Source organism: Cucurbita pepo, chromosome 11 (genome assembly GCF_057944985.1).
Source record: "Cucurbita pepo subsp. pepo isolate OVF chromosome 11, ASM5794498v1, whole genome shotgun sequence".
Classification (NCBI taxonomy): domain Eukaryota; kingdom Viridiplantae; phylum Streptophyta; class Magnoliopsida; order Cucurbitales; family Cucurbitaceae; genus Cucurbita; species Cucurbita pepo.
Window position 1 is genome coordinate 16,487,341 of NC_141808.1, and position 25,325 is coordinate 16,512,665.

The following is a 25,325-nucleotide window of genomic DNA, read 5'->3' on the forward strand; positions in this document are numbered from 1 at the left end:
AGATTTTAAAATAAAATTAACAAATTATTACATGTCTAAATTAATAAAAAATTATAAATACGGAGACTAAATTAGTAAATTATGTAAATTTATTAATTAAGGTTATTTTAGAGGTAAAAAAAAAAAAAAAAAATCGTAGAGGACACGTGTCAAATAGGCAAGTCGTCAAAGAAAAAAAAAATCGAAAATAATAAACGAAGATAAACTCGTTTAAGTGGGTCCCATCGAAACTGCTCCTCTCTAAGATTGCATACCGGGTACCGACGACGCCTTAGCCTCTAAGGAAGCGAGAAAAAAAAAAAAGAAAAAAAGAAAGAAATAAAGAAAACAAACCAGAAGAAAAGCAAAACGAAGAAAAGCAAAGAATAGCGAGAGCCATAGGCAGAGCCATAGGCAGAGCCGCTATCTGAAAGTCGATGCAATAGCTGCTTCTCCGACGACGATGATAGAAACCGACCTTCACGATTTGTCTGACGATGCCGATTACGCAGCCTCACAGCAGCAAGTATGTCGGAATTGATTGTTTTTGTTCATTTCGCGGTTCAATTTCTTCTGCTACACTCTATTATTTTGCATCGATGGATTAAATTCATCAGATCGTGTCATTTCTCGGTTTGATTTTGTTTTTCTGAATTTTAGGGTTCCGGAAGCATTATGCGGACCGATAGCGGTCGAGGAAGCTCATCGAGCGAACCTGAAGAAACGGAAGTTGTTTATTCTAAAGAAAATGTGACAATTCATCCTACGCAGTTTGCATCTGAAAGGATTAGTGGAAGATTGAGGTTGATCAAGCAAGGATCGTGTCTGTTCATTGTAAGCATGTCTGATCGGTACTTCTTGATTTGGATACAGAAATCTGTATTTTGATTTTCGTTCATTACTGGATATGCACCTTGTGTTGACTCGGAATCTGTGTTGTTGTATTTAATCGCAGACGTGGATTCCTTACAAAGGACAAAACTCAAATGCAAAATTATCGGAGAGAGGTAGTTGGCTTTGGAATTGTAATCGAAATCGAAATTTTGTATTACTGATTGTGTGCTTCTTAATTGTAGATAAGAATCTTTACACCATCAGAGCAGTGCCGTTCACTGAAGTCAGGTCTATCCGTCGCCATACTCCAGCATTTGGCTGGCAGTACATTATTGTGGTATTGTCGTCAGGTAACCATATTTGTGCTTTCCTTCCTTTTTCTAAGTGCGCTGTCCATTCATATATTATTGTCGAATTACCAGTTTCTCTGGGATGCAAGTTTAAAGTGTTCCTGAACTAACATTGTCAATTGGTGCGGTAAACTCAGATGCCTTTTAAAGTAATATTTGTTCTAGCTTCAATGTTTATCTATCTATGCTAAAACAGCTGTATCAACTTTGGTGAATCTATATTTTCCTAAATATTACTATCCAGAGTTTTTGACATGAAATACTAGATTAGCAGCTCTAGCATGGATTCTCAACTTATAAAGAGAAAGAACTCAAGAAAAAGAACTAGAAGATTCCATAGAAGTCCACAATTAGTTCCATTTCTTCATTTACCGTCAGGTCTTTCTTCTTGTGTCTTAAAAGGAAGAAAAAAGAAGAAAATGGAAGAAAAAGGAAGAAAAGGGAAGAAAATAAAGTCTAGAAACCCCAATCATTTATTGCAGAGGAGAAGCAAAAAATATGTAACAGAAAATATCTTGGAAGCTTTACTTCAGAAAAAATGAATAAATTAAGAATGGAAGACACATTGTTTTGCAAGTCTGAGTTTATTATTGCAACTGAATCTGTTTGGAGAAGTAAAAAGTTTTCACAAACTAATTTTTCTTGTCTTTTCAAAATGTCTAGCTTTGAGAACATGAAAATTTTACAATTTTAGGAGTTTTCAAAATGTTTAGGTCAATGGTTTAAACTTCTCAAATTTTTACATTTAAAATTTTTATAAAAGGTTTGTTAATTTCTTTTTTTTACACAAAACTGATGCGTCTATCGTTAAAATATATTTAGTAGGCAGTTATGCCACATGGATATGTGACTTGATATAAATGAATTTTGTCAATCATTGGGTTGGTTTTTGCTGAGGGGCAGGTTGAATTTTATGTGTCAAATAGTATCCAAGTGACATCTTCACATGCCTAAATATGTCGATAAAGCAAGAATTTAATGATTTTTCAACTATATGTTAACAAATTTTAACTTCTTTGTGGCAAGACCTAATTGAGAAATTTTAGTATACTAACAGTAAAAATGAAATTTGCCTGTAAGAGTACGGACTATGGAAAGAGGGGAACAAGATGTGATTCGGTTTTCTTTAATTCTTTTAGTTGGAGCAAATTCTCAAAATCCTTCAAGGACTAAAGTCTCACTAACCTCTTTTTAATATGAAACGAAATCATTTTATTGATTGGATGAACATACAAAAAGAAAAAGCTATCCCATTGGGATATAAGAGAAGAAGATAAACTATAGTTACTAAAGGGTGAACACTTTTTACACCAAAAAAGATGCACAAAAATATGATAGAGGGGAGAAGGGCTTGGAAGTTTTGTTCCTTGTCATTTAAGTTAAGTCAAAGGGTCTTCTTCTCTTTCTTGAAAGGATGCCAGTAAGATTGAAAGATAGAAAATCTCTCACGCTATTTTGGAAAACAGAACCCCAACCAAAAGTCCTTTCAAAAGGCAACCCAGAAGGCTCTTGCCATAGGACACATGAAAAAACGTTCTGTTGGTCTCTTCATCCAATTTGCTAAGGATACAACAGCTGGGGGATAAATGAATCTAGAGGAACCTTGTCTGCAACTTGTCAAAAGTGTTTACAAGAATTTTTTTACTTTATTTGGTTAACCTTATAGCTATTTAACATAATTCTTTTGTAATTCACTGTGGATTTTTGGAAGTACTTTCTTCCTTTTTGTAAATTTCATTCATTGGAGAAATTCTTACTTGTTTTCCACAAAACCAAAAGAATAGGGACCATTCTATGTATTTAGCATTTTTTTTCCCAATCTAGAATAGTTCTACAAAAGGTACTAGAGTTTGGTGGATCCACTGAACAAATTATCAGATAGATTCATATTACCATTTCTTTAATGATAATTTATTTCAAAACATGTAACCATGACAATTCTTATTTCTTCTCCAAAAAACTAAAAGAATAGGGATCATCTTGTAGATTTAGCATTTTTTTTTCCAACTAAAAGAATGGTTCTAGAAAAAGGTATTGATGGATCTACTCAACAAAATGTCAGATAGATTCATATAACCATTTCTGTAATGATATTCCATTTCATATAACAATGTTTTTTTGTGGACAAACTAAAAAGTATATTATTCGGTTTATTTCAAAATAGAATTGTACTGTCAATGGAGTTCTTTATGTTTCTTAAATTGGCTTAGTTAGAATTTTCCATAAAGTTTTCTTATGCTGCAGTCTTGAATGTTCTTTCAGTAAATGAATCATGCTGCTACTATTACATGTTATACCTAATTGTTAATCACATCTCATCTTTTGTGTCCCAAATCTCTCATCATGGTATAATTCTATCTGCTCATGGTTGGAATGATTTGCAGGACTTGCGTTTCCACCTCTTTATTTTTACAATGGAGGAGTTCGGGAGTTTCTTGCTACTGTAAAGCAACATGTTTTTCTTGTGAGGTTTGTTCTTGTAATTTGTACCATTAATTTCTTTCTTTCATTTTATCCTCTTAGAAAAAGGGGAAAAAAACGCAGCAGGAATATGGCACTTATGAAGCTATAAAACTAAAAGTTCAGACAAATATAACATTTGCATGTATACATATTGGTGCTTGTTTTTAGATATTTAGCATTGGATTAACACTGAAAAAGTTACGAGAAGGTTAAAGAAGAACTAGGCATCCAGGATTTCATACAGCAGATAACCTATGCACGGATGCCAATTGGTGTGTGTTTTTGGTTGATTAGCATTTGATTAACTGGGAAAAATTCACGGGAGGGTTAAAGGAGAGTTATGCATTTTTCTTACACCTAAGCCCTTGGACAATTAGAAAAACTATCCCATTGATTGAAAAAAAGCTCCTTTGCTGCTCCTTGGATAATCAAAGACTGGTTGAAACTATGTAATACGAGTCTCCAACTCTTGCTGTTGTGATGACAATTATGAATTGGTGGTCTTGTTTTTCATGTCTTCCTACAAAGCTCACATCTTGAAGGTCTAAGGAAAAGTGTTTTCGACAAAATGGAAGAGAATTTTAGGGGAGAGTAGATAGAGGAGATGGGCAGGAGGAGGCCACCATCAGAAACTTTTCCAGTGAAAGCTTTATTTATGTAAAAGTATCTTGCATGTTATTTTCTATACGCTCCTTTGTTTTTTTTCCTTTTCGCTGGTTGGAGTGTAAATGTTTTTTAAAATATGTAGTTTAGTATTAATCTCCTCTACTTCTTGGTTTCACTTCGAGATTCTTTATGATTAAATTAACTTTGTACTCTTAGTCGGATCCTATTTTGCAAGTTTTCTAATTTTCAGCACATATGCAGGTCTGAAGAAGATTCAAATACGTTCCTTGTGAATGATTTTCAGAATCCTCTTCAGGTACTCGTATCTTTCTCATCTATTGACAATTTCCATGGTTGTTTGCCGTTTATTCATATCCTTTTCATTTCTAAGTATATATGGGTCCTATCTTTTTGTTCTCTTCAAGTTTTCAAATTTAATGGCATTTTCTTCTTTATATTAGTTCTTTACGTTCTAATCATCCAAGTATACTGATCCAATTTGCTTTCATCTGTAGAGAACTTTGTCTTCTTTGGAGCTGCCAAGGACTGGTCCGATAGCCAGTGGACCAGTTTCATCCATTTCACTTGATGAGTCTCCATCAAGTGCAGACAAGAGGGCTGGTGAAGATTTTTATGATGAAGGATCCCGAATTTCACGGTACAGTGGTAAGCAAAGACCAAAGTTTCATGATCCAGCACGTGACCTCCCAATACAAATTCTGGAAAAATTTTCTCTTGTCACCAAATTTGCACGAGAAACAACTTCACAACTATTTCGTGAAAATCATAACAATGGATTTAGTGCTCCAGAGATGAGAATCCAAGATCAATCTTCTGTTGATTCCCCTCAAAGACCATCCAATGGTTTAGAAAAAGTTCCTAATGTCAGTCCTGTTGTCGAAGATCCTATTCAGGTGAGGAGAATTTGTTTCAACTGTAATTTCATTTGAACTTTTCTCTTTTTTCTTCTGTGTGTGGTAGAATGTAAAGGATCAGGTTCCTTTTATCAGAATGTAGCTTATCTAGTTGCTTTCCAAGGTGGGTGGGTATTGGCTTGTGGAAATTCTTTTAGGTACGAGGTTCAAAGGAAAAGCTAACATCCTTTAGAACCCACTAGGTTTGAGCTCTTCTTTGGAAAACTTGGAAATATAGAAATCTGAAGATTTTTTATAAGATGCTTTAGAATCAAATATTGATTCGATTTTTGTTTGTAGCGTACGATGCATGGTGGTGTTCAAACCACAAGGACAACTATTTTGTGAATACTACCTTTGCATGTTATTAGCAATTTGGTGGCCTTCCCTTTATAATTGTTGGCAGGCTAGAAAACAAGTTGTATTGCACTTGTTCTTTGTTGCATAGGTAGTACCAATCTAGAGAGAAAGCGAGGTGGGGAAGTCTCTTCTAAATTATATTATTTGTGTAAAGTCCTACATGTGAGATTTCTCAAAGAAATTAATTAACTACTTTTGGGTGCATTTGCAATTAGATTTATCCAAGTAAATGACATTGGAACTCATGCTAGTCGTGGGAGGGATATAACAAATGGTGCATGTCACAAGGGCGTTTTGCGAAATGCGAAACATGGCGAGGTTTGGATCAAGCCGAGGTGAGCATACAAAGTGGGAACTAAGGTGTGTGCGAGCATACCTTTGGGAAATGCTGGAAGGTGGTCAGCACTCCACGGTCATGAGTATGACATGGTCAGCACGTAGTGTCATGGGCAAAAACTCACCACTAAATTTTTGTCCTCTGTACGACCTTAGAGGCTTACCCTTAGTCAGCCTACTACTTGCCTAGGACTCTCAAGACGAACTTAAAAAAAAGGACGTAACCCCCTTGCACAATAACACCACACAATGGCGAAAGGAGAATTTCCCAATTTTTCTTCTCCCAATGCTTACAAACAAGAGAAGCATTGTGTGTGAGTAGGATGCTTCCATAAGTTGGAGCTATCCCCTCTTATACTACATTCCTTCAACCAATTCCCCAAGCTCTTAGGGTGGTTGGAGACCAAGCACATACATGGACATGACGACACATCCATTTTTAAAAAATGTAGGACACAGACATGTAGGGGACACATTATTTTAAAAATTCGCATGTGATGAAGAATAATTGGGAGGAGGCTTACAATCTATGTGCGAACTGTTGAGCTAGTCAATTATGAGCAGATAAGCTTCCCAACATGTTGCAACCGAGCAACTATCTGCTTTCAAACAAACTAAGCTCGAATTTCGAGTCAATTTGACGTTAAAAAGATGGAAGGGACAACAAATATAAAATGATGCACAAAACCTCTTTTAATACCTCCTGACATGATTGTTAAAAAAAACTATATCTTTACGGAGCAGGGTTTATTAATTCCAATTTAATGCCTCAAAACATAAATGGTCATTATGGAGGGATTCTCACATAATGCCAGGATGCAGGTTTTCTAACCATTTGAGAAGTGTATAAAATCATAGTCTTTTACCAATGTGTTTTTTTTTTTTTTTTTTCTCTCTCTTTTCTGGATAGGATATAAGGAATTATGATTAACAGTAAGAAAATCTATACTTTCTGAGTTTTATTTTTGGTCACCTTGTCAAGTTTCCTTCATAGAGTCACGATATTTTATAAGGTTTTTGATCTCAGCTATTTTATTTCATTCATTTTTTTTGTCGAGATGATCTCAGGTGTTATAAGGTCAAGTTTGTCTTGTGGATTTAGTTAACTTACTCTGGACACCAGTAATTAGTTATGAGATTATGGTGTTGCTGCAATCGCCTTGTTTTTATTCTAGTTTGAGTTCTGTACCTCATCAAATAGTGAAATAGTTAAGATAGTTAAGATAGTTAAGTTACTATGAACATATGCAACTATGAGCAAATGTTATTGCTTTCATTTAATTATTTATAGTTTAGAGTGACTTTAGGATTAAATATTATTATATTATGCATCTAGAATCACAAGCTTTTTATTCCTTTGGCAGTTTGATAAAATGACCCTAGTGTGGGGAAAGCCTCGACAACCTCCTCTGGGATCTGAAGAGGTAAATATATTTTTCATTCTTTCTTTATTTCTTTGTTGAAGTTGAGATAGTAATAGAATTAAGATCATGTTTCATTTTGTGGTCTTGTTAAAATCACTCGACCGTCCTCAATCCTCTGAAGATGAGTTAATAATACACTTATCATCATGTTTCATAGAGACAAATCTCATTGGGAATGAAACATACAAAATGGGGAGTTCCCCAAGGTCGAATGAAGTTATGAGAAGGTTTTTAGTTCAGAACAGTTGTAGGAAGGAATAATTACCGAACTTTTTACAGACAGAACTCCAACTCCAGCGGAGGCTATAATCATTATTGTCCCAAAACTGACCGAATTCTGAGTATGATTTCTGTTTATCTTACCAAGGCTCAAAAGGTTATCTGACTGCTGCATTCAGCTAGAAATTATATCTCTCTTTTTAAAAAAAAGAATTGAAATTTGAAAGAAATCTCTTACATTAGATTAAAATTCATTTAGGCAGAGAAAATTTTTGTTCATTTGAAAAAAAAAAAAGGACGATTCTTTTCTACCAATTGACTACCTCCTATCAACATTTCTAAATAATGAAGTGGCCAGCAGCCAGTGATGCAACTCAAACTCAATGCCTGCTCCTGTGCATCATAATAAATAATAATATTGCTTGCTTATTGGGCTGTTGGTGCCCCCACAAAAATAGTAATAATAAGTCATACTATTGTAGATTTACATAGGGTTTAGCTTGGGCCTTGAGGTGGAGATTAGTTTGAGAAGGTTAATTACTCTAGCAAGTTTATCGAGATTTCCTTTGGTCTGTGGAGAATATGAGAAACCGTTTGCAAATTGGAGGTTGTTAATGTTTTAAGATCCCATTGTGAAGACCTTTAAGAGAACCGAGAGGGTACTATGAAAGATTTTTTAAGAAGGGGCCACTTGTAGTGGACTTTTTCAGAGTGTAAATGGTCCTCCTCTAAGAGAAAAATTAGGCTTGTTTTGAGGTGTAGAATAGGCAGAGGGGGAGGTGATTCAAGTAGATTCAACGGTGAGATTGGCTTTCTTGACAGTGGCAAAAGTAGTGCTTGTCGACATGGTTCACCTGAATAGAAGACTACAACCCTTTGATAAGGAGGTATTAGGAGGATGAGTCCTTATCCTTCCCAATTTTGAAGTGTCAAGAGCCCCGTAATATTGCTCCAACATTTGAGGAGGAAGGTTCAAGTTTGGTAGTGGATCATCACTCGATCGAAAAGCTAAAAAAGACTGGGATGCTCAACAATATACCTTCAAGGGATCCCTTGGCTATTGTTGTTACCAGTTTGAGCAGGGGATACAACGAGTTGAGTTTGATTGTTGAGATTTCTTCCTATCCAATTCTAGGGGTGTTCTTGAAAGGCCCTGCTATTAGTGTATGCACCTCTTCTTCTTTTTAATTTTCTCCTTCCTTTCTGAGGTTAAAAAGGTCAGGATTGAAGTTATTCGTGGGGGTGGAGCTCCTTTGGATACTTACCTCATCCCTTTTATCCTTTTTTTTCCCAACCCTTTCCCACTTTCTAGAAGTGCTTTGCCTTCTCATGTGATGAGCTTGGAGGGGATTCTAGCTCAGTGCAAGCAACTTGGCCTTCGGTTGAGGGTAGAGGTGGAGTAGTTTAGTTGTTAGCGGATGAGGTGGGTGTGAGAGTTCCTATTCACGTACCTTCTTCCATTGGGGTTCTGTTCAACTAGGGTTTCCTTGGGCAGTGATCATCCTTTTGTTTCATGCTAGCGGTGAATGCAAATAGTGCCAACAGTTGGTACCTCCCGGTGCCTAATTCCATCATTTCTTCCAGAGTTCCCTTGTGGAGGTGAACCTAGTCCGAAAGTTGATTGTCTTTTGGCCCAATTCACGTACCTTCTTCCATTGGGGTTCTGTTCAACTAGGGTTTCCTTGGGCAGTGATCATCCTTTTGTTTCATGCTAGCGGTGAATGCAAATAGTGCCAACAGTTGGTACCTCCCGGTGCCTAATTCCATCATTTCTTCCAGAGTTCCCTTGTGGAGGTGAACCTAGTCCGAAAGTTGATTGTCTTTTGGCCCAATTGAAAAATTGGACTACAAGTGAATCTAAAACGGGAGGGAAAAGAAGGATAAGGAGCTTAAGAAATTGGAGTGTTCGGTTAATTTTGAGGACCATCTTCTATAAGATTTTTCGTTTGTTTCACCCTTTGGAGTTTGTTTTTTAGAACCTTTGTGGGTGGATATGGACCGGAAGAGAAGGTGTTGTTCCATGATTGAGGATGCTCCTAAACTCTCCTTTTTTGTAACGGAGAGAAAGTTTTGTGGCAGGCTTTTCTCATCATTTTGTGAGGCATTTAGCTGGATAGGAATAGTAGAATAGCGTTTGAGAGGTCTGATGAGGAGCTTTGGTAGTTGGGTAGTTGTAACTTGTCTCCTTGGGCGTCAATCTAACTTTTTGTAATTTCCAACTTGATCACATTCTTTTGGACTGGGGTTTGTATTTGTCATTAGTTTGGGGCTTTTGTTGATGGACTTGTTTTTTTGTTTGTCTGGGTTACATTCTTTCATTTCTCTTGAAAGTTCAGTTTCTTATATAAATATATTAGAAAAAAAAACAGAGATTATATTGCATCCATGTACTTGCAACAGGATATATGTTTGACCATACATGGTTTTTTATTTTTAGTGGGCCACTTTCTTGGATGCTGAGGGACGAGTTCTGGATTCAAAATCCTTGAGAAAGAGAATCTTTTATGGGGGTGTAGAGCATAATCTACGTAAAGAGGTATGTCTTCTATGAAGGTAGTGAAGTTCTGTATCAATGAGTATATTCTTCTTTGTAATTTTTTCTTTCTAATTACAGTTAATTAAATTTGGTCTATGATCAACTTTTTGAAGGACTTCATAGTCCTCCGTTTATTTTTCTTTATTTCTTTCTTTTAATTATAATCTTTTAAATGAAGCTTTTGTTTCTTGTCAATAATATAAATAAAATATAGGTATGGGCTTTCTTGTTGGGATACCACGCTTATGATTCCACGTATGCTGAGAGGGAATATCTTCAATCCATGAAAAGATCCGAGTATTTGACAATAAAGAACCAGTGGCAGGTTTATGATAAACCCTCTCCTTATTTCTTTTTTCTTTTCGTTTTCTACTGAAGCTAGAAGGCTACATGAAATTGATAACTGTATTCTTCAGAGCAGTCGTTTGTGAACGATCTTATCACCACAGTTTCAATTATCCCAAAATAAAGTACATATCCAATTTCAATGATTAAATGAAATGTACAAACGGGTAAAATTTATCCATAGAGATTACAAAAAAAAAAAAAAAAAAAAAAGACGGTCTATATTGTATACTTCATTCAAGATATCCTAGTGATTAGTCCATTAATCACAAAATATAATTGAATCTTTTTCAAATTTTTATGTAGTGGGACCTTTGTTCCATGGCATTCTCTGTAGGTTATCTTGACGAATTCATTCTACTAGGCGTAGCTTTGTAAATAAAGAAATTATCCTTTCTCCCTTGACCCGCTAAGTGAAGTGTATCTCTGTACTATATTTCTTTTTCTTGCAGAGTATTTCCCCGGAGCAGGCAAAAAGATTTACAAAATTTAAAGAGAGGAAAGGCCTTATTGAAAAAGATGTGGTAGGTGTATTAAATTGATATACTTTGTTTTTCTTAATTGGTTATTAATTAAATTTGATTTTTTCCATTTCTAAGTATTTCTTTTTAATCTTTTCCCAAGGTGAGGACAGACCGATCACTTTCTTTCTTTGATGGGGATGAAAACCCTAATGTGAAGCTTCTTCACGATATTTTATTGACCTACTCATTTTATAATTTCGATCTTGGATACTGTCAGGTATTTCTTTTTCCCTTTGCCTTATAGTTATAGTTCAGGCATCAAGGACATTACTTGTGCTTGAACTTACCTTTTCCTTGAACCAAACTACTAGGGTTTAAGGAAGAGTTTAAATTTCAAGTTCACATTGCTTGTGCTGCCTAACTGTAATATGTCTGCATATGAAGTCGTTAGATCTAGGTCTGAATTCTAAATGTTGGCAAGGATATAACTAGGATTTTTGAAGTTTAGGTGCTTCCTAAATTCTATCATCTATGTGGCTATAAAAATATGTGATGTCTAGGAGACTAAGACTATTCTGATACCTAGTTCCGAGAATTCTGATAAAATGTAGAGGAAAGGTTATTATATCATATGCAAAAGTAGGTTAGAGCTGGTGTTGGAGTGAACTTGTTTTTGTTGCTTTCTCTTGTTGGCTGCTATTGTTTGCAGGCTTCTTTATGCTGTTATTTCGCATTTCTTAGAGCTGATTTTCTTAAGCCGGTTAGAGAGCTAGAGGACGTATTATTTATTAATAGTCCTGTCTAAGGGCATTGGCATTGTCGCAAGTACATGTGTGCAATAGAGAATTAAACTTCCTAGATGGAGGTGTAAGTTATAAAGTCAAACAGTTGCATCGTCTTAGGAACTAGATCAAATATAAAGAAAAGAATGAAACAGTGGAAATGGTAACTTCTGGATTTCATGCACTGGAATTCTTAGGAACCTTGAAATGGAAAGTACTCAACAGAATTCAAATAAATTTCACAAACCTTGATGTTCTAAATTTCTACCTTCCATGTCTTTTAACTGGGTTTTTAATTATACTTGGAATACATTGTGTTTTTGTTAACTGGAAAATAAAATGGGATCTTACAACAAGGTTATCTTGGTTTAAGACTCTTCTCATAGTACCCAAAAGTGGTTATCGTTCTTTGGTATGCAAAAGTTCTATCAGACTTTTTAAATGGACCTATTCAACCTTTGTATATTTTATTTTGAATCGTTTATCCTGGAATTAATATGTAAGACTTGTTTATGTTGTCCATTTAACAACGATCATCAAATTGTAATGTATGGAAGTTATATCATTTTTATTTATTGACATTTGAAGAGATTTTTTTTCAATTTTGTATACACCAGGAAGATGGAAGCTTGTTTTAGTTGTGTTTTTTTTTGCACCTTTTTTCATGTATTAAAATTGCTTTGGCGAATTATTCTGTAGTACTCTGTGTCAATTTCCATGTCCAAAGCTTTTGTTAAATCAAATGGCCACAGATCAAATTCCATTGGTTCAACTACTTTGAACTGTTGCTGATTTTACAGTGATAATTTACAGGGTATGAGTGATTTTCTTTCACCAATATTGTTCGTTCTGGGTGATGAGTCGGAGTCATTTTGGTGTTTTGTTGCTCTAATGGAACGCCTTGGACCAAATTTTAATCGTGATCAGACTGGCATGCATTGTCAACTTTTTGCAATTTCCAAGGTTCCCACCTCCCCCTACGTGTACTTCATTGCATGCGCATGCAAATTGCATTCACGCTGTCTATATATATAATGGTTAGGAAAAATATTGCGCTATAAAGTTGCTTGGTTTTCATCAAAACAAACAAATAAATAAAGTTTCTTGATTTTTATTTGTTATTTAAATTTTAAGTAAACGGTTTCCTGTTGGTACATGTTTTTAGTGGAGAAATGTGCATGCGTTTTTATTTGCTGTCGATAAAGGAAGTGAGACAACACGATGTGTAGCCCTTGGTGTATGTTTTGATGCCCTCCTTTTGTTTTTATACGTTGTCAAATGTTTATGTCAATTGGAAGAGCTCTTTTAATCTTCTTGTTTGAGATTTCTTTCGCTTATCTGGATCTCCCTTTTCATTACTTTTTATTTTATTTTATTGGAACTTTCTTGGTTTCTGTAAAAACACATTGAGTTTTTAGTCTTTATGAGATTTTTTATTGCTCGATAGTTGGTCATGTTGTTGTAAATGAAATAGAAAAACAATAAAATAAGCATAAGAATCTTCTCTTTTTTATGTAGCATTAACATTTCATCTTCTGAATAAAGCTTCATTACATAATTTATTCATTGTTCATTATTTATTTTCAAAATTTTATTTACGAATATTTGACTTTATTTAATAAGAAATGTTAATAGTTTTTTTTTTTTTTTTTTTTTTTTTTACAATGCAACGATATGTTTAAATTGTGTCATTTTCTTTCCTAATTCCTTCTGCTATGTCTTTGGCAGCTGGTAGAGTTGTTAGATACCCCATTGCATAACTACTTCAGCCAGCATGATTGCTTGAATTATTTCTTTTGCTTCCGCTGGGTTCTCATACAGTTCAAAAGGTCAGGCTCATATCACCTATGTTTACTTTTTTATTTTTCCTTTTTAGACGGGAAACTTGGTTATATTCTTACCCGGATCAGTTTTTTTCTAAATCGTTGTACAGTTATATCTCCACTATCCTCGCATTTGTTGTTTGCCTGCCATTAGTATCTGTCCAGCATCTGTTTAGTTGGCCCTAACAGGCCATCCTGCCTGACGTGCCAAGAAGTGATTGCATAGTTTGGTTAAAGAATTGTCCCAGTAGTACTTAGAAAACCAAGTTTGACAACATTTTTGTTAAAAAGTTTCTTCTCTATTCTCCATTCTTCGTTTGAAGAATTTGAAAATATTTGATCAAAGAGCATAATGGTATTTGTAATAAGAGATAGATTACAGACCCCTAAGGAGTTTTTTTTTTGAGTCGGCAACATTCTGTAGGCAATTCATAGAATGGAAACGGACAGGGCCTATTCTTACTTGATTAAACTACCCCTGAATGTCAGCATCTTAAATATATTCGATTTATCAGATTTAACTGAATCTCATGCTACAAATTCTCTGCTATCCTTCTTAGGGAAGGCCAAGCCACCACTTTGTATCATGGGCTAATTTCATACTTCTAAAATTTCTTTGAGTTGTACCATGTGCAGGTGTTGTATTATCATTTTAATAGTTCTATATCTCATTTTGTGGGAAAACACTTCTATTGGTAGTGAATTAGTTTCTCGTGTGTTCTTTCTCTTAATTATCTTGCTAATATGTTCCTTGTTCACATACAGAGAATTTGAATACGAAAAGGTCATGCATCTATGGGAGGTATTGTGGACTCATTATCTGTCTGAGCACCTGCATCTGTACATATGTGTTGCAATCTTGAAGCGCTACCGTAACAAGATAATGGGGGAGCAAATGGACTTCGACACACTCTTGAAGTTTATCAATGAATTGAGTGGTCACATTGACCTTGATGCCGCCATCAGGGATGCAGAGGCTTTATGTGTGTGTGCGGGAGAGAATGGTGCTGCTAACATCCCTCCTGGAACCCCTCCCTCGTTGCCTCTTGATGATGGTTCATATTACATTCAACAAGATGAAGTCCTGTAGAGATATTCATTCCGTTCCTTGTTGCTTAACAAGCCCTGGTAGTCCAATATATTGGAAAACAGAGAATTGCATATCTGTTAAATAGCTTAATTTTGTAGGAAAGTGTGGATTTTAAAATTTCCGGTGGTATTAATCTATCATATTATATACATGTTCCATGATATCTGATGGGCAGGCTTTCATATTATTGTTCATTCAACTTTCCCAAGGAAATGCACCAAAGCATTTTACCTAAACTGGATAAGTCGTCCTGTGTTCCCCAACATTTTACCACTTTCCTTGTTTTATACTTGTATTGGAAATAATGATATCTAGAATAATGTATTGGAAATAATTATACTTGTATTGTTCAACTTCCGTGCTGTAAAATTGTGTGGACTCCAAAATTCTGTTAGCAAATGCTTTTTGAAAGTGCAGTTCTGATTGCTAGGTAGCCAATTGTAGTGACAAGTAGCTCAAAAAGTACAGGAAAAGATTGCGTGGAATTTAAAGCTTGGTTCTGAATGTTAAAAGAGGTGGCGCAACTTACTATCATACTGGGTTGAAAAGAATAAGGATTTTGACAATAAAAGCCTCTACCTGAACGGGGGGTTTCTCAAATCCTAGAGAATTATGAGTTACATGTTATCCAGTGATGCATGAACACTACTGCATCCAAATGCTTCTAACAGGAAGAAGGGATCGAGGTGGTCAAAGTAAGGCTCGTCGTCAAAATTAAATGTCGCGTCATTTGCAGGTACTATTGGAGAGTTTATATTATAATGAGAACTTGTTATGTCATCCATATTCCAAGGATCTGTAACTTCTCTGTTCTCTTCCTGGTTTCTTCTCTGTGTATCATGAGCCAAATTTTTCCCGTTGTCAATGCATATTGGTGGCTGAGGATAACAAGTCTGATTGATAACTTTCTTCTGCTTCTTATTATTCACATCGTCGTTGTCGTCGTCATTTTTCTTGTGGCTGTTTGAGTCATTAGCTTTTCTTTTATCTTGCAGGCCATTCTTGTTCAAATGGGTATTCCAGTAGTTCTTCACCTCGTTATCAGTTCGACCAGGAAGCCGACCAGCAATCAATGACCATCTGATTCAAGAAGTAACACGTTGAAAATATCCAAACATTCAGCAAGTTATCTCTCTTTACTGTAAGTATGGATTAAGCTTTGAGAGGTTAAAGCAATACAAACTGACCTGTTGCCTAAAAGTTTATGCATACGGATAATTAGATCCTCTTCCTCTTTGGACATCTCCCCACGTTTTATATTAGGCCTGAGGTAATTCTTCCATCTTAGCCTGCAGCTTTTCCCACCTCGCATCAAACCTGAGAGGCAATGGAGGAAAGCTCACACACACTCACACATGAATGAAAACTCTAATTCCTGATATATGTGTAACATTTTTAAAAACTCCATCCATCGTGCTCTAGAGTTCTGAGAAAGATGAATATAGTAGCGGATATAGAAATGGCTGGCACATTTTATATTGGTTATTAGACATTTTTGTAGCCAAATTTACCTGATTCCTGGGAGACAGTCGCCCAATTCCCTTCGCCATGAGTTTCCACATAGTTTCTGAGGATCAAATCTTCTTCTGGTTTCCACAAATTTTTCTTCAGCTGTTGCTTCATCTCTTTACTCTCCTCCATCACCTTTTTTCCTCTTTCAGGTTGGTGACAATACATTTACAGGGTGCAATGATGACAACTATGATTGGATTCTTCCTATATATGACAGCAAAATGGGCACCCAGCACTGTCAAATATTACTCGCAGAATGTTGAAATGGTGGGCCACGCATGCATCATCATTGCTCTCTTTGCGCTGGCAGATTGACGTGCGGGCCCTGGTTTGCTAAAAGCGTATCTGCCTGCTTCTCAATCAAGACAGGTAGTTCTCTCTCTTCTTGGTGAAGATTATTGAGACCAGTTGCTAAAATAATAATATTTGCGGAGTTCGAAAAAAAAAAAAAAAAAGTTTAGTTCTTGCCCTTATTGACAGGAGTCGTCTAATTACAAAATAGTTTCACTATAAAATGTGGCTCATTTGATTGAAAACAAGTTGTTACCCAATTTTCAAATATGGAAAGATTTTCACAACTTTTATTTTTTTTGTGTGTGTTTTTTTACTTGGCTGGGATTGGATGTCTTTAAAAGGTATATTCAACCAAAGATTTGTGAGGGGATAATTTTATTTTTCTTAATAAAAATTAAAAAACCACAAATGGGTATGAAAATTTGAAAAAGAAGCTCAATGATTGTTCTGTGAGGATGGATTTTTTTTTTCTTTTTTGGTGGTTTACTTATAACTTTTCGGTTTACGTGAAAATTGGATTATTTCTCTTTGCTTGGCTTCTGGTTTGAACGACAAAAATGACAGTTTTCCCTTCTTTTTTATATATACACACAGACAAAACGAATACTTTGTTTTTTACTGTAGTTTTTTTATTTTGTTTTGTAAAACAATTTAAAAAAAAGTTATTTGGATTTTGTATGTATATCTTACTGTGCTTTTCATGTAATTGTTCACCACCCTTTATATTTCAAGTTTTCTTTTAAAGTTTCACTCTTATTGTTGTTTGATCCTTTTTTTTATCGCAGGGCATGGACACAATAAGAACAGTAAAAGAAGAAGAAGATAGAATGACGACAATGAAATTTTGGACCCTTTGATTTTGATTGTCGGTGAAGTGAAGGAGGCTTAAGTATTTAGCAAGCGTTCATGAGTGAGGCACTCGGAGAAAAACAATGCAGCAGCAGCAGCAGCAGCTTTTGTTGGGGGAAGCAAGCAGGCGATTGGGTACAGGTTTGAAAAGAGAAATAATTGAAGTGTTCTGTGTGTCATTGGCAGGCATTGGTACTGCGACAGAAGAGACTGATATGATTTCTCACATTGTCTGCCATTTTTTCTATTTGATTTATCTATCTGCCTGCAGGCTGCAACAGGGCGCTATTGTAAAGATTCCACATCCATTCATCTACACTGTGCTGCCCTCCCCTGCCCTGCCCTCATCACTCTCAGCTTTTTCCTTTTGCATATCTGCCTGTCTCATGCTTCTCCACCAGGTACACGCACACTCCCTCCCTACACACTCGTTTCACTCTTTCCACTTATCTTTGGCGTTTCCAAATTGTCCATTAATAAGAGCTTTTGTCTGTTTTTTACTTCGTTTTTTTGTCCCTTATTTGAAAGAGGGGAAGGGATTTTGTTAACTCTTTCTTGGTTAAAAGCTAAAAATTTTGGTCGTTTGAACTTTCAAATTTGTGTCTAATAAGTCCTAAATTTTAAATTTACTATCCTTTGGGTTGAAAAGGTTCTTTTAACTTTTAAAATGCCTAATAGTTTCTTAAACTTTTAGTTGTGTGTTGTTTGATGGGTGTGTGAAGGATTAACTACGTTCTTGTTTTTTGGTTTTTCTTGCTGTGGTAAGAAAAAACGTGTTTGAATGATTTTTACACAAAAATATTACATGAAACAACTATCGGAAATGTCTACTAATTTCTGATAGATGGTTAGATGTTTTAATATTGTCACTCATTTTTTTATCGAACTCGAGAAAGAATTAAAATACATGACAAGGTTAGATTTTTTTTTTTTTTTTTTTTTTTGTTCTTTCAGCTTTTTCAGTTGAAGTACATTATAAAAGCAAGGCCATGTAAAAATTGATTTCCATTTAAAAAAAAAAAAAATCGCTTTTTCTTGTCCTCACTACCTATATTCAGTCATTTTTAGTGCTCTGACTCTCCACTTTCTCTGACTTCATCTCTGACTGCCATGTGTTTCTCTCTATTATTTTAAGTACATGGATAGATATAATATAAAATTTAAAAACTAATTAAAAATATGAATACTGTATTTTATATTTCTCCAATACTTGTATTGGGTCAAACAAATAGTACTCTTAATGCCTTGGAGGGAACCCTTCTCTTTGGATTTTATGATTTAAATTGCCCAAAAAAAAAAAAAAAGAGTAAATCAATGTTCATAATCCAAATGTGTTTTTAAAGGGCTAAAATAATGTTTTTATGCAATTACCAAAATACACTTTTAATTTTCCTTTTTTTTTCTTTATGGGTTTGATTGAATTGAAAAGGGTTTTTTTTTAGTTATATTTGTTCTTTGTATTCTTATTTAGAAAATTTCGCCTGTTTTTCTAAAATTAAAACAAATTTTGAAAACTAATTATTTTATTTTAGTATCATGGATAAATGATGTAATTGTATAATTATATAATAGGCTATAATTTTATTTTATATAGCCGAGTGGTGAAAATAATTGAAGAACAGTAGGGAAAATAGTGTAAAAAGTAAAATATAAAATATAAGAAATTTGGTGTACCTGGAATTCAACACCAATAAAAAAAAACAGGTACCAACTTTTAGGAAGTAAGAGCACAAATTCCGAAGCTTAGAAATGAAATGATTGGACAGAATTTGGGTTTTTTTTTTTTTTTTTTTTTTTTTTTTTTTTTTTTTTGTAATTTGAGATTCCCTCTCTGCAAAAGTTGGAAGGCAAAAACTGCTATCATTCTCAAATCAAACTCTTTCGATCACATCACACCTAGTTCATATGTTTTCAATTTTGTGTCAACAAATTTAAAAAAACTATGAATTTTGTGTTAGTTGAACACGACAGTCCAAATGATATGATATTGTCCACTTTAAGCTTAAGCTCTCATGTCTTTGTTTTCGGCTTTCTCAAAAGGTCTCATACCAATAGAGAGAGTATTATTTGATTATAAGATCGATGATCATTCTTTAAATTAGCCCATGTGGGACTTTCATCCAACATCTCCCCTTAATCAAGACTCGATACTATGTTAGGAATTACAACTCTCTATAATGGGATGATATTGTCTACTTGCTTTGCTTTGAGGCCTTTGTCTTGTATGTTGAAAGTTTTTAAGAATTGTAAAAAAAACAATACGTAGTATTGAACATCTTTTAAAGTTTACACAACGCTCAGGATTAAATTGTCGTTCTTTTCTTTGGAAGCTCTATTTATGCTACATTGTCATTGTGTATCATTATCACGGTGACATATAACTAAGCTGAGAAAAATGTAAATTGAAATTCTTCCATCAATTCTCTTTTAATATTTAGTTGAGATATGCATATTAGTCTATTTAGTTCTTTAATCTTTTTTTTCCTCTTACACGTGTGCGCATGGACCCACACGCGCACGTATCACAGAAGTCACAACTTCACAACTTCCCATGCACTTTGCTTATTAACAAAGCAAGCTTCTTTTTTTTTTTTTTTTTTTTTTTTTTTTTTTTTGTACTTGGTGATTTCAACACCACCTTTGCTTCTAAATTAAGGGACAAGTTTTGGTTATTGGTGTTGTTGGGAATTTTGGGATCAATTAGAAGAATAATGTTTTGGTTCTTGTTGTTGGTAGGAATTTTTTATTCAATTAGAATAATAATGTTGTTTAAAAGGCCAAAAAAAAAACGAGGGCATTTGAAACTATATATTTAGCAAAAAAAAAAAATGATATTATTATCATTTATTGTCTTAATCATCATTTAATAATTATAGGACGTATAAAGGAACTATTTACGAAAGAAAAAAATAGATAAATGGTAGAATTTTTCTTTTGATTCTAATACATGTGTATATCACTCTTAAATTTTATCTTATTTTAAAAATACTAAGAAATGTCATAATACGACACTTTTCGAGATTGTTCAAATCACTTTTTTCATCTCCAGAATTACTTTTAAACATGTTTACAATGATTCAAAATCAATTTTGACGGTATAAAAATCATGTTCAACAGTGTAAAATCAAATACAAATACAGATTGATTTTGAATGATTAAACCCATATTTCAAATATATATATATATATATATATATATATATATATATATATATATATATATATATATTTTTTTTTTTTTTTTTTTTTTTTTTTTTTTTTTTTTTTTTTTTTAATGTTACAAAAATGATTTTAATTATTTTAAAATTGACCGTACCAAAATGAAAAGAAAGGGAGCTTCCTTTACAATAATTTCATTTTTAGTTCTTTTTTTATTGTAATTGGTATGTTGTAATTTCGTAATAGTTTCATGGACTTATGTAATTTTCCAATATTTTTAGGAATTGACTTCGTTCCAACAATGAAACTTCCACATATCTTTATATTGTTTGATGTTATTCACTCTAAGCATAAATATTCACATTTTTTATTCTTATAATTATAATTTATTTTTCTTTTTTAGTATATAGAAGTTTCGTTATCATTCACATAATTAGATTGAAATTTATCGAGCCCTCATCAAATTTTTTAGTCGATATGACCTACCAAACTATTCATATTATATTTTTTTAAAGGGTGAAATATATCTTCTCAAAAAAAAAAAAAAAAAAGTTTGAATGGTTAAATTATATTTTTCTTTTTACTTTTTTTCTATATTAATTATATTTCTTTTTATAAATATTTAACTAGATAAAACTTCAATTATTTATGACCAAAAGTAGGAATCATTTCACACATATTAGTCTTAAAATATTAAAACAATTTAATAAATATAAAATATTATTAATATTTATTTAGTGAATCTTTTTTTCTTTTTCTTGGGGCCCATTTTGCCAAGATTTAGGGTTCCCTTTTCCAACTTTTTTGCATCATTTCAAAAACCGATCATAATAATAATAATGATAATAATAATAATGTAATTAAAAAAAAAAAAAAAAAAAAAAAGGTGATATTCGTGCTTTTTCTTTTAAATATTTGTGGGGTTTTTTTAATTTTAAAATACAGTTTAAATCCTTTAATTTTTGTTAATTTTTTGTTAATTTTCTATTTCAGTCTCCTTTAGAATCTCAAGTCTTCCTTCAATTTTATTCACTTTCCATTTTGTTCTATTTTAGTACACTTTTTTTAATTATATTATGCTTTATAATATACATGTTTGAAATAATGTTCACAATTTAAATAATTTTCTCGACATTTACAAAATTTAAAAAGTTACGGAATATTCCTACTTTTTTTTTTAGCTTCCAACGATATATTTGTAAATTTGAGTTAGTGATATTTCATCCTCCCCTATATGGATAATACACATTCCAGTTCAACGAGCCTAATTCTAATTGTTTTGTTCCGAAGCAAACCACGGGGCGGTTCGTCCTATTAAGATATTCACGATCAAGAAACACTGGATTCTCTTTCGGGTAGGCCCTGAAAGGAGAAGAAAGGTTGAAATGCTAACAGGCGTCTATTATTGAATTCACCTGACCCGATACCGAAATACTAAGGACCTATTTGGTAGTCAATTTGAAATTTATATTTAAAGCAAATTCAGAAATTAAATCTCAGGTTCATAATATACTCATAATATACTCATAAGTCATAAAACTAATTACAATACCCGATAAACAATCAAAATTTTGAGATATTTAAATCTATAGTCGCCAATATCATATCACTATAAAGATATATAGCGAGTCCAAAAATCAAAATAAATAGTCCTAACCATGAAATATCATATTATTCATGAAGTTTCGGTCTTAATTAAATTGATAAAAAAAATACTCCAATCACTATCTTCATTAATTTTTTGAGTGTACCAAAAATTAACATTGACTTGGAACTTCATTAATCATAATAAATAATAAAATTCTTTTTTTTTTTTCCTTTTATATTTGTTTTAAATAAGTTTTCAACATTTTGAAGCCACTCAACCACAAATTAAAAAAGTATTGATTTATTTATTTATTTATTTATTCAAATTTATGAGAAACCCGACCCAGATCCACTGCGAGCAGATATTGTCCTCTTTGGGCTTTCCCTCTCGGACTTCCCCTCAAGGCTTTAAAACGTGTCTAATAGAGAAAGGTTTCCACACCCTTATAAATGGTGGTTTGTTCTCCTCCCCCACATACATACGACATCACAAACCCCATTTCAACAAAATTAAGAATTGGGAATTTATTTTTTTTGAAATTTCTCCATGGAAAATACACACCCAATATCTTAACAATAAATTCGGTCTAAAATTTTAAATGCCATTATTTGACATTTTTCTTAGATTAAAATTTTGAATAATTATTTTATCTTTTAAAAAAATTTGTGTTTATTTTCGCCATTATATATAATATATATAAACTAACGTAAAAAAAAAAAAAAACTTATCCATGTCCTACCGTAGTATTCGGGGAACCAAGCTGGCTTAGCCACTAGCTTATTAATGTGACGACTCTTTTGGTTGATGGCTTGATTTCGTCAATAAATACATCGTTATCGTTTTCTTGCTTGTTGTACTACCGCACTTGACATAGTCGTCGATGTTTTCGTCGTTAGGTTAGATTCTCGATCTACCAACTATTTAAAATGTTAGCAAAAAGGGTTTTATCATCCAGAAAAACGGACGGTACTCGAGACCAAATAATACCTGCCAGAGATTGAACTCGGGTCGAGAATGGTCAATCATGTAATAAATATGTGTTGGAAAAAAAAATCAAACAATCTCTCCTCTCTGATTGGCTGTGGAATTATTCCACAATTGTTAACATAGACCAGCATGTAGACAATCACACACTACCATCATTCTAGATAAAAACGAAAGGGTCTGATTAGAACGGTTTAGAAAAATGTCGATCCATACGGAATAGACAGTTTCTCCCGAGATATTGACGATACGATAAAATCACGCTCCACGATACGATATGATAAGCGGTATAATGAGATAAGTGCAAAAGGTCGTTGTCTTATTTTAGAATACGTCTCTTACACGCTTGTTTTTTAATGGGCCAAAAAGTAATTGAAAGTGAGAAAATATTACTCTACTCGCGCGAGTACGGAATGTTGGTACTCGCCTTTTTTAGATGTGTTACGTGTCACTTCACCTACCTCAAGTGGGTTTGACTAATAATTAATATTTCAACTTTTTTTTTAAATGAAAATTAATTGTTATATTCTAATTAATATTAAAAATTATTTATTGAATTTTATTAATCATGGGACTCTTTTTTGTTTTTAATTTCCATTAATTTCTTAATTTTTAAATTACTTTTATTTTGTCAATATATTATTAAAATATGTCTATTAATTATAGTTATATAAACTTAGCTAAAAATTTAATTAAAAATATAATATGAAATTAATGAATATAATCAATTCTTATAAAATTAAAATTTTAAAATCATTTTTATTAACAAAGAAAAATATTTACATAATATAGTAATTTTTTTGTCATTTGCCGACCAACTATGAATAATGTCGTTAAATTTAGAAAATTAGCTGTAGCTACATGAATTTTTCCTAGCGTGTAAGGCGTTTTTATATTAAAACTTATTCACATTTGATGTGGAGGTAACTCGATAATCTATTTTTTATTGTTTCCGGCATCAGTAATAATTATGTCGATGATTTAATCATCAAAATCACGCTAGATATGTAGCTGATTGAATTCTACGGTAGAAGTTAAGTATTAAAAAAATTATTCCTAACTTTTAAATTTTCTTGTGTATCCAACTTTATAAATCATAATGTTTTTGAAAAAAATATGAAATATTGTGATTTATAAAAGATGGAAAAAGAAGGGAAAGAAAAAAAAAAGTAAAGATAATAAAAAATTAATAAATATTTATAAATTAAAATCCCAAAAGATTACTTTTATTTATTTATATACAAAATTCAAAATCCAAAATCAATAAAAGTTTAATAATTAAAATTAAAAATCTTATGGATATTTCAAAAATTAAGAGATATAAGTTTTTTCTAAATTTGAAAATTATATATATTCAATTTTTAAAATTTTAAAAGAATTTTAACTTTACTAATAAGTTAATAAAAATCTACAAATTTTAAAATTTAAATAATCTACAAATTTTAAAATTTAATCGATCTATTAAATTTAAAATATTTTGTTATTTAGTAAATCCATAAATTAAAAAAAATATTAAAGTTCAATTTATAATTTAAAAGAAATTAAAGAATAAAATTAGTAAAAATAATCATAAAATAAATAATAAAAATGAGAAAAGAAAAAAAAAAAGCAATAAATAAAAGTCAGATTAAGTAGGCTGACGAAGTGACAGTGAGCGGTGCTGGATACGACGTCGTTAGGATGAGAGAGAGAGAAAAATTTAAGAAAGACAGTGACTGACACGTGTCCAAAATAAATGGTTTAGATTTAAAAATATATTTTTAATCGTCTTTTTCCGTGCCTTATATTTCAAACCAAATGTCCACGTTTTGCACGGCAATTCTTCGACTCCAAACCTCATCTTTCAGCGCGTGAATCTCACGCTCCTCTTTCTCTTTCATCCTTTTATTTATTTATTTTTTATTTTTTTATTTCCTTAATTTTTATTCATTATTAGTATGTTTGGTTGGTTGGAAAAATGAAATGGACATTTCATCCACCATTGAATTGACCCATGCTTATTTGTTTTTCCTTTAATAAGCGGTTTTAAACATTACGAGTCGTTTTCAGCACGCACGTTTTGAATCTAAAATTCAAGTTCATGAAGAATAGTTGTATAGTCCGTGTTTGGGAAGAAGAGCTAGATAACGTGAATTTGTATTCAAGTTTGTAAAGAGTAGCTATATGGTCCCGTGTTCAGAGAGAAGAGCTAGATAACATGACTTGTATCCAAGTTCGTGAAGAGTAGCTGTATAGACCATGTTCGTGGAGAAGAGAAGAGCTAGATAACATGAATTTGTATTCAAGTTCGTGAAGAGTAGTTATGTAGCCCGTGTTTCGGGAAAAGACCTAAATAACACATTCTTATTTATTTATTTTGCATCATTATGGGTCGTTTGGTACGCACGTTATGAATCTAAAATCCAAGTTTGTATG

At 32.9% G+C, this 25,325-nt stretch overlaps 2 protein-coding genes and 1 long non-coding RNA gene across 5 annotated transcripts; 2 read left to right on the forward strand and 1 right to left on the reverse strand.

The window, feature by feature from the left end:
- The first annotated feature begins 337 nt into the window (after positions 1-337).
- Positions 338-14,693, forward strand: LOC111805246 (RabGAP/TBC domain-containing protein). 3 transcript variants are annotated; one of them, XM_023690221.2, is made up of 15 exons: positions 344-505; positions 640-813; positions 935-986; positions 1,056-1,163; positions 3,548-3,632; positions 4,494-4,548; positions 4,748-5,146; positions 7,207-7,266; positions 9,923-10,021; positions 10,236-10,346; positions 10,819-10,890; positions 10,991-11,107; positions 12,426-12,575; positions 13,341-13,441; positions 14,201-14,693. In XM_023690221.2, exons 1-15 carry the CDS (start codon positions 443-445, stop codon positions 14,523-14,525), a joined length of 1,971 nt encoding a protein of 656 aa, XP_023545989.1. In that variant the 5' UTR covers positions 344-442; the 3' UTR covers positions 14,526-14,693. The 3 variants fall into 3 exon arrangements, with proteins under 3 accessions (XP_086984290.1, XP_086984289.1, XP_023545989.1); XM_087128163.1 differs by having other exon boundaries at positions 343-505; positions 935-1,163; XM_087128164.1 differs by lacking the exon at positions 12,426-12,575 and having other exon boundaries at positions 338-505; positions 935-1,163.
- Positions 14,694-15,071: 378 nt separating this feature from the next.
- On the reverse strand, positions 15,072-16,174 carry MYB82 (myb domain protein 82). The gene is made up of 3 exons (XM_023690222.2): positions 16,037-16,174; positions 15,713-15,842; positions 15,072-15,605 (listed from the first exon to the last, which is right to left on the reverse strand). The coding sequence occupies exons 1-3, from the start codon at positions 16,164-16,166 to the stop codon at positions 15,143-15,145; spliced, it is 723 nt and encodes a 240-aa protein (XP_023545990.2). The 5' UTR covers positions 16,167-16,174; the 3' UTR covers positions 15,072-15,142.
- LOC111805249 (uncharacterized) lies at positions 15,322-19,596 on the forward strand. The gene is made up of 5 exons (XR_002816635.2): positions 15,322-15,416; positions 15,521-15,666; positions 16,187-16,406; positions 17,117-17,372; positions 17,452-19,596. It is a non-coding gene; the product is annotated as an uncharacterized LOC111805249 (long non-coding RNA).
- The last annotated feature ends 5,729 nt before the right edge of the window (positions 19,597-25,325 follow it).

What these genes read in the sequence shown, in the direction of transcription:
- MYB82 (XM_023690222.2), bottom strand. Translation starts at nt 16,166, where the DNA reads ATGGAGGAGAGTAAAGAGATGAAGCAACAGCTGAAGAAAAATTTGTGG. An exon ending in GACTGTCTCCCAGGAATCAG is followed by an intron (nt 15,843 to 16,036) that starts GTAAATTTGGCT and finishes ATTGCCTCTCAG; the next exon opens with GTTTGATGCGAGGTGGGAAA. An exon ending in CATAAACTTTTAGGCAACAG is followed by an intron (nt 15,606 to 15,712) that starts GTCAGTTTGTAT and finishes TTCTTGAATCAG; the next exon opens with ATGGTCATTGATTGCTGGTC.
- LOC111805246 (XM_087128163.1), top strand. Translation starts at nt 443, where the DNA reads ATGATAGAAACCGACCTTCACGATTTGTCTGACGATGCCGATTACGCA. An exon ending in AAGGATCGTGTCTGTTCATT is followed by an intron (nt 814 to 934) that starts GTAAGCATGTCT and finishes ATTTAATCGCAG; the next exon opens with ACGTGGATTCCTTACAAAGG. An exon ending in ATTTTCAGAATCCTCTTCAG is followed by an intron (nt 4,549 to 4,747) that starts GTACTCGTATCT and finishes TTTCATCTGTAG; the next exon opens with AGAACTTTGTCTTCTTTGGA.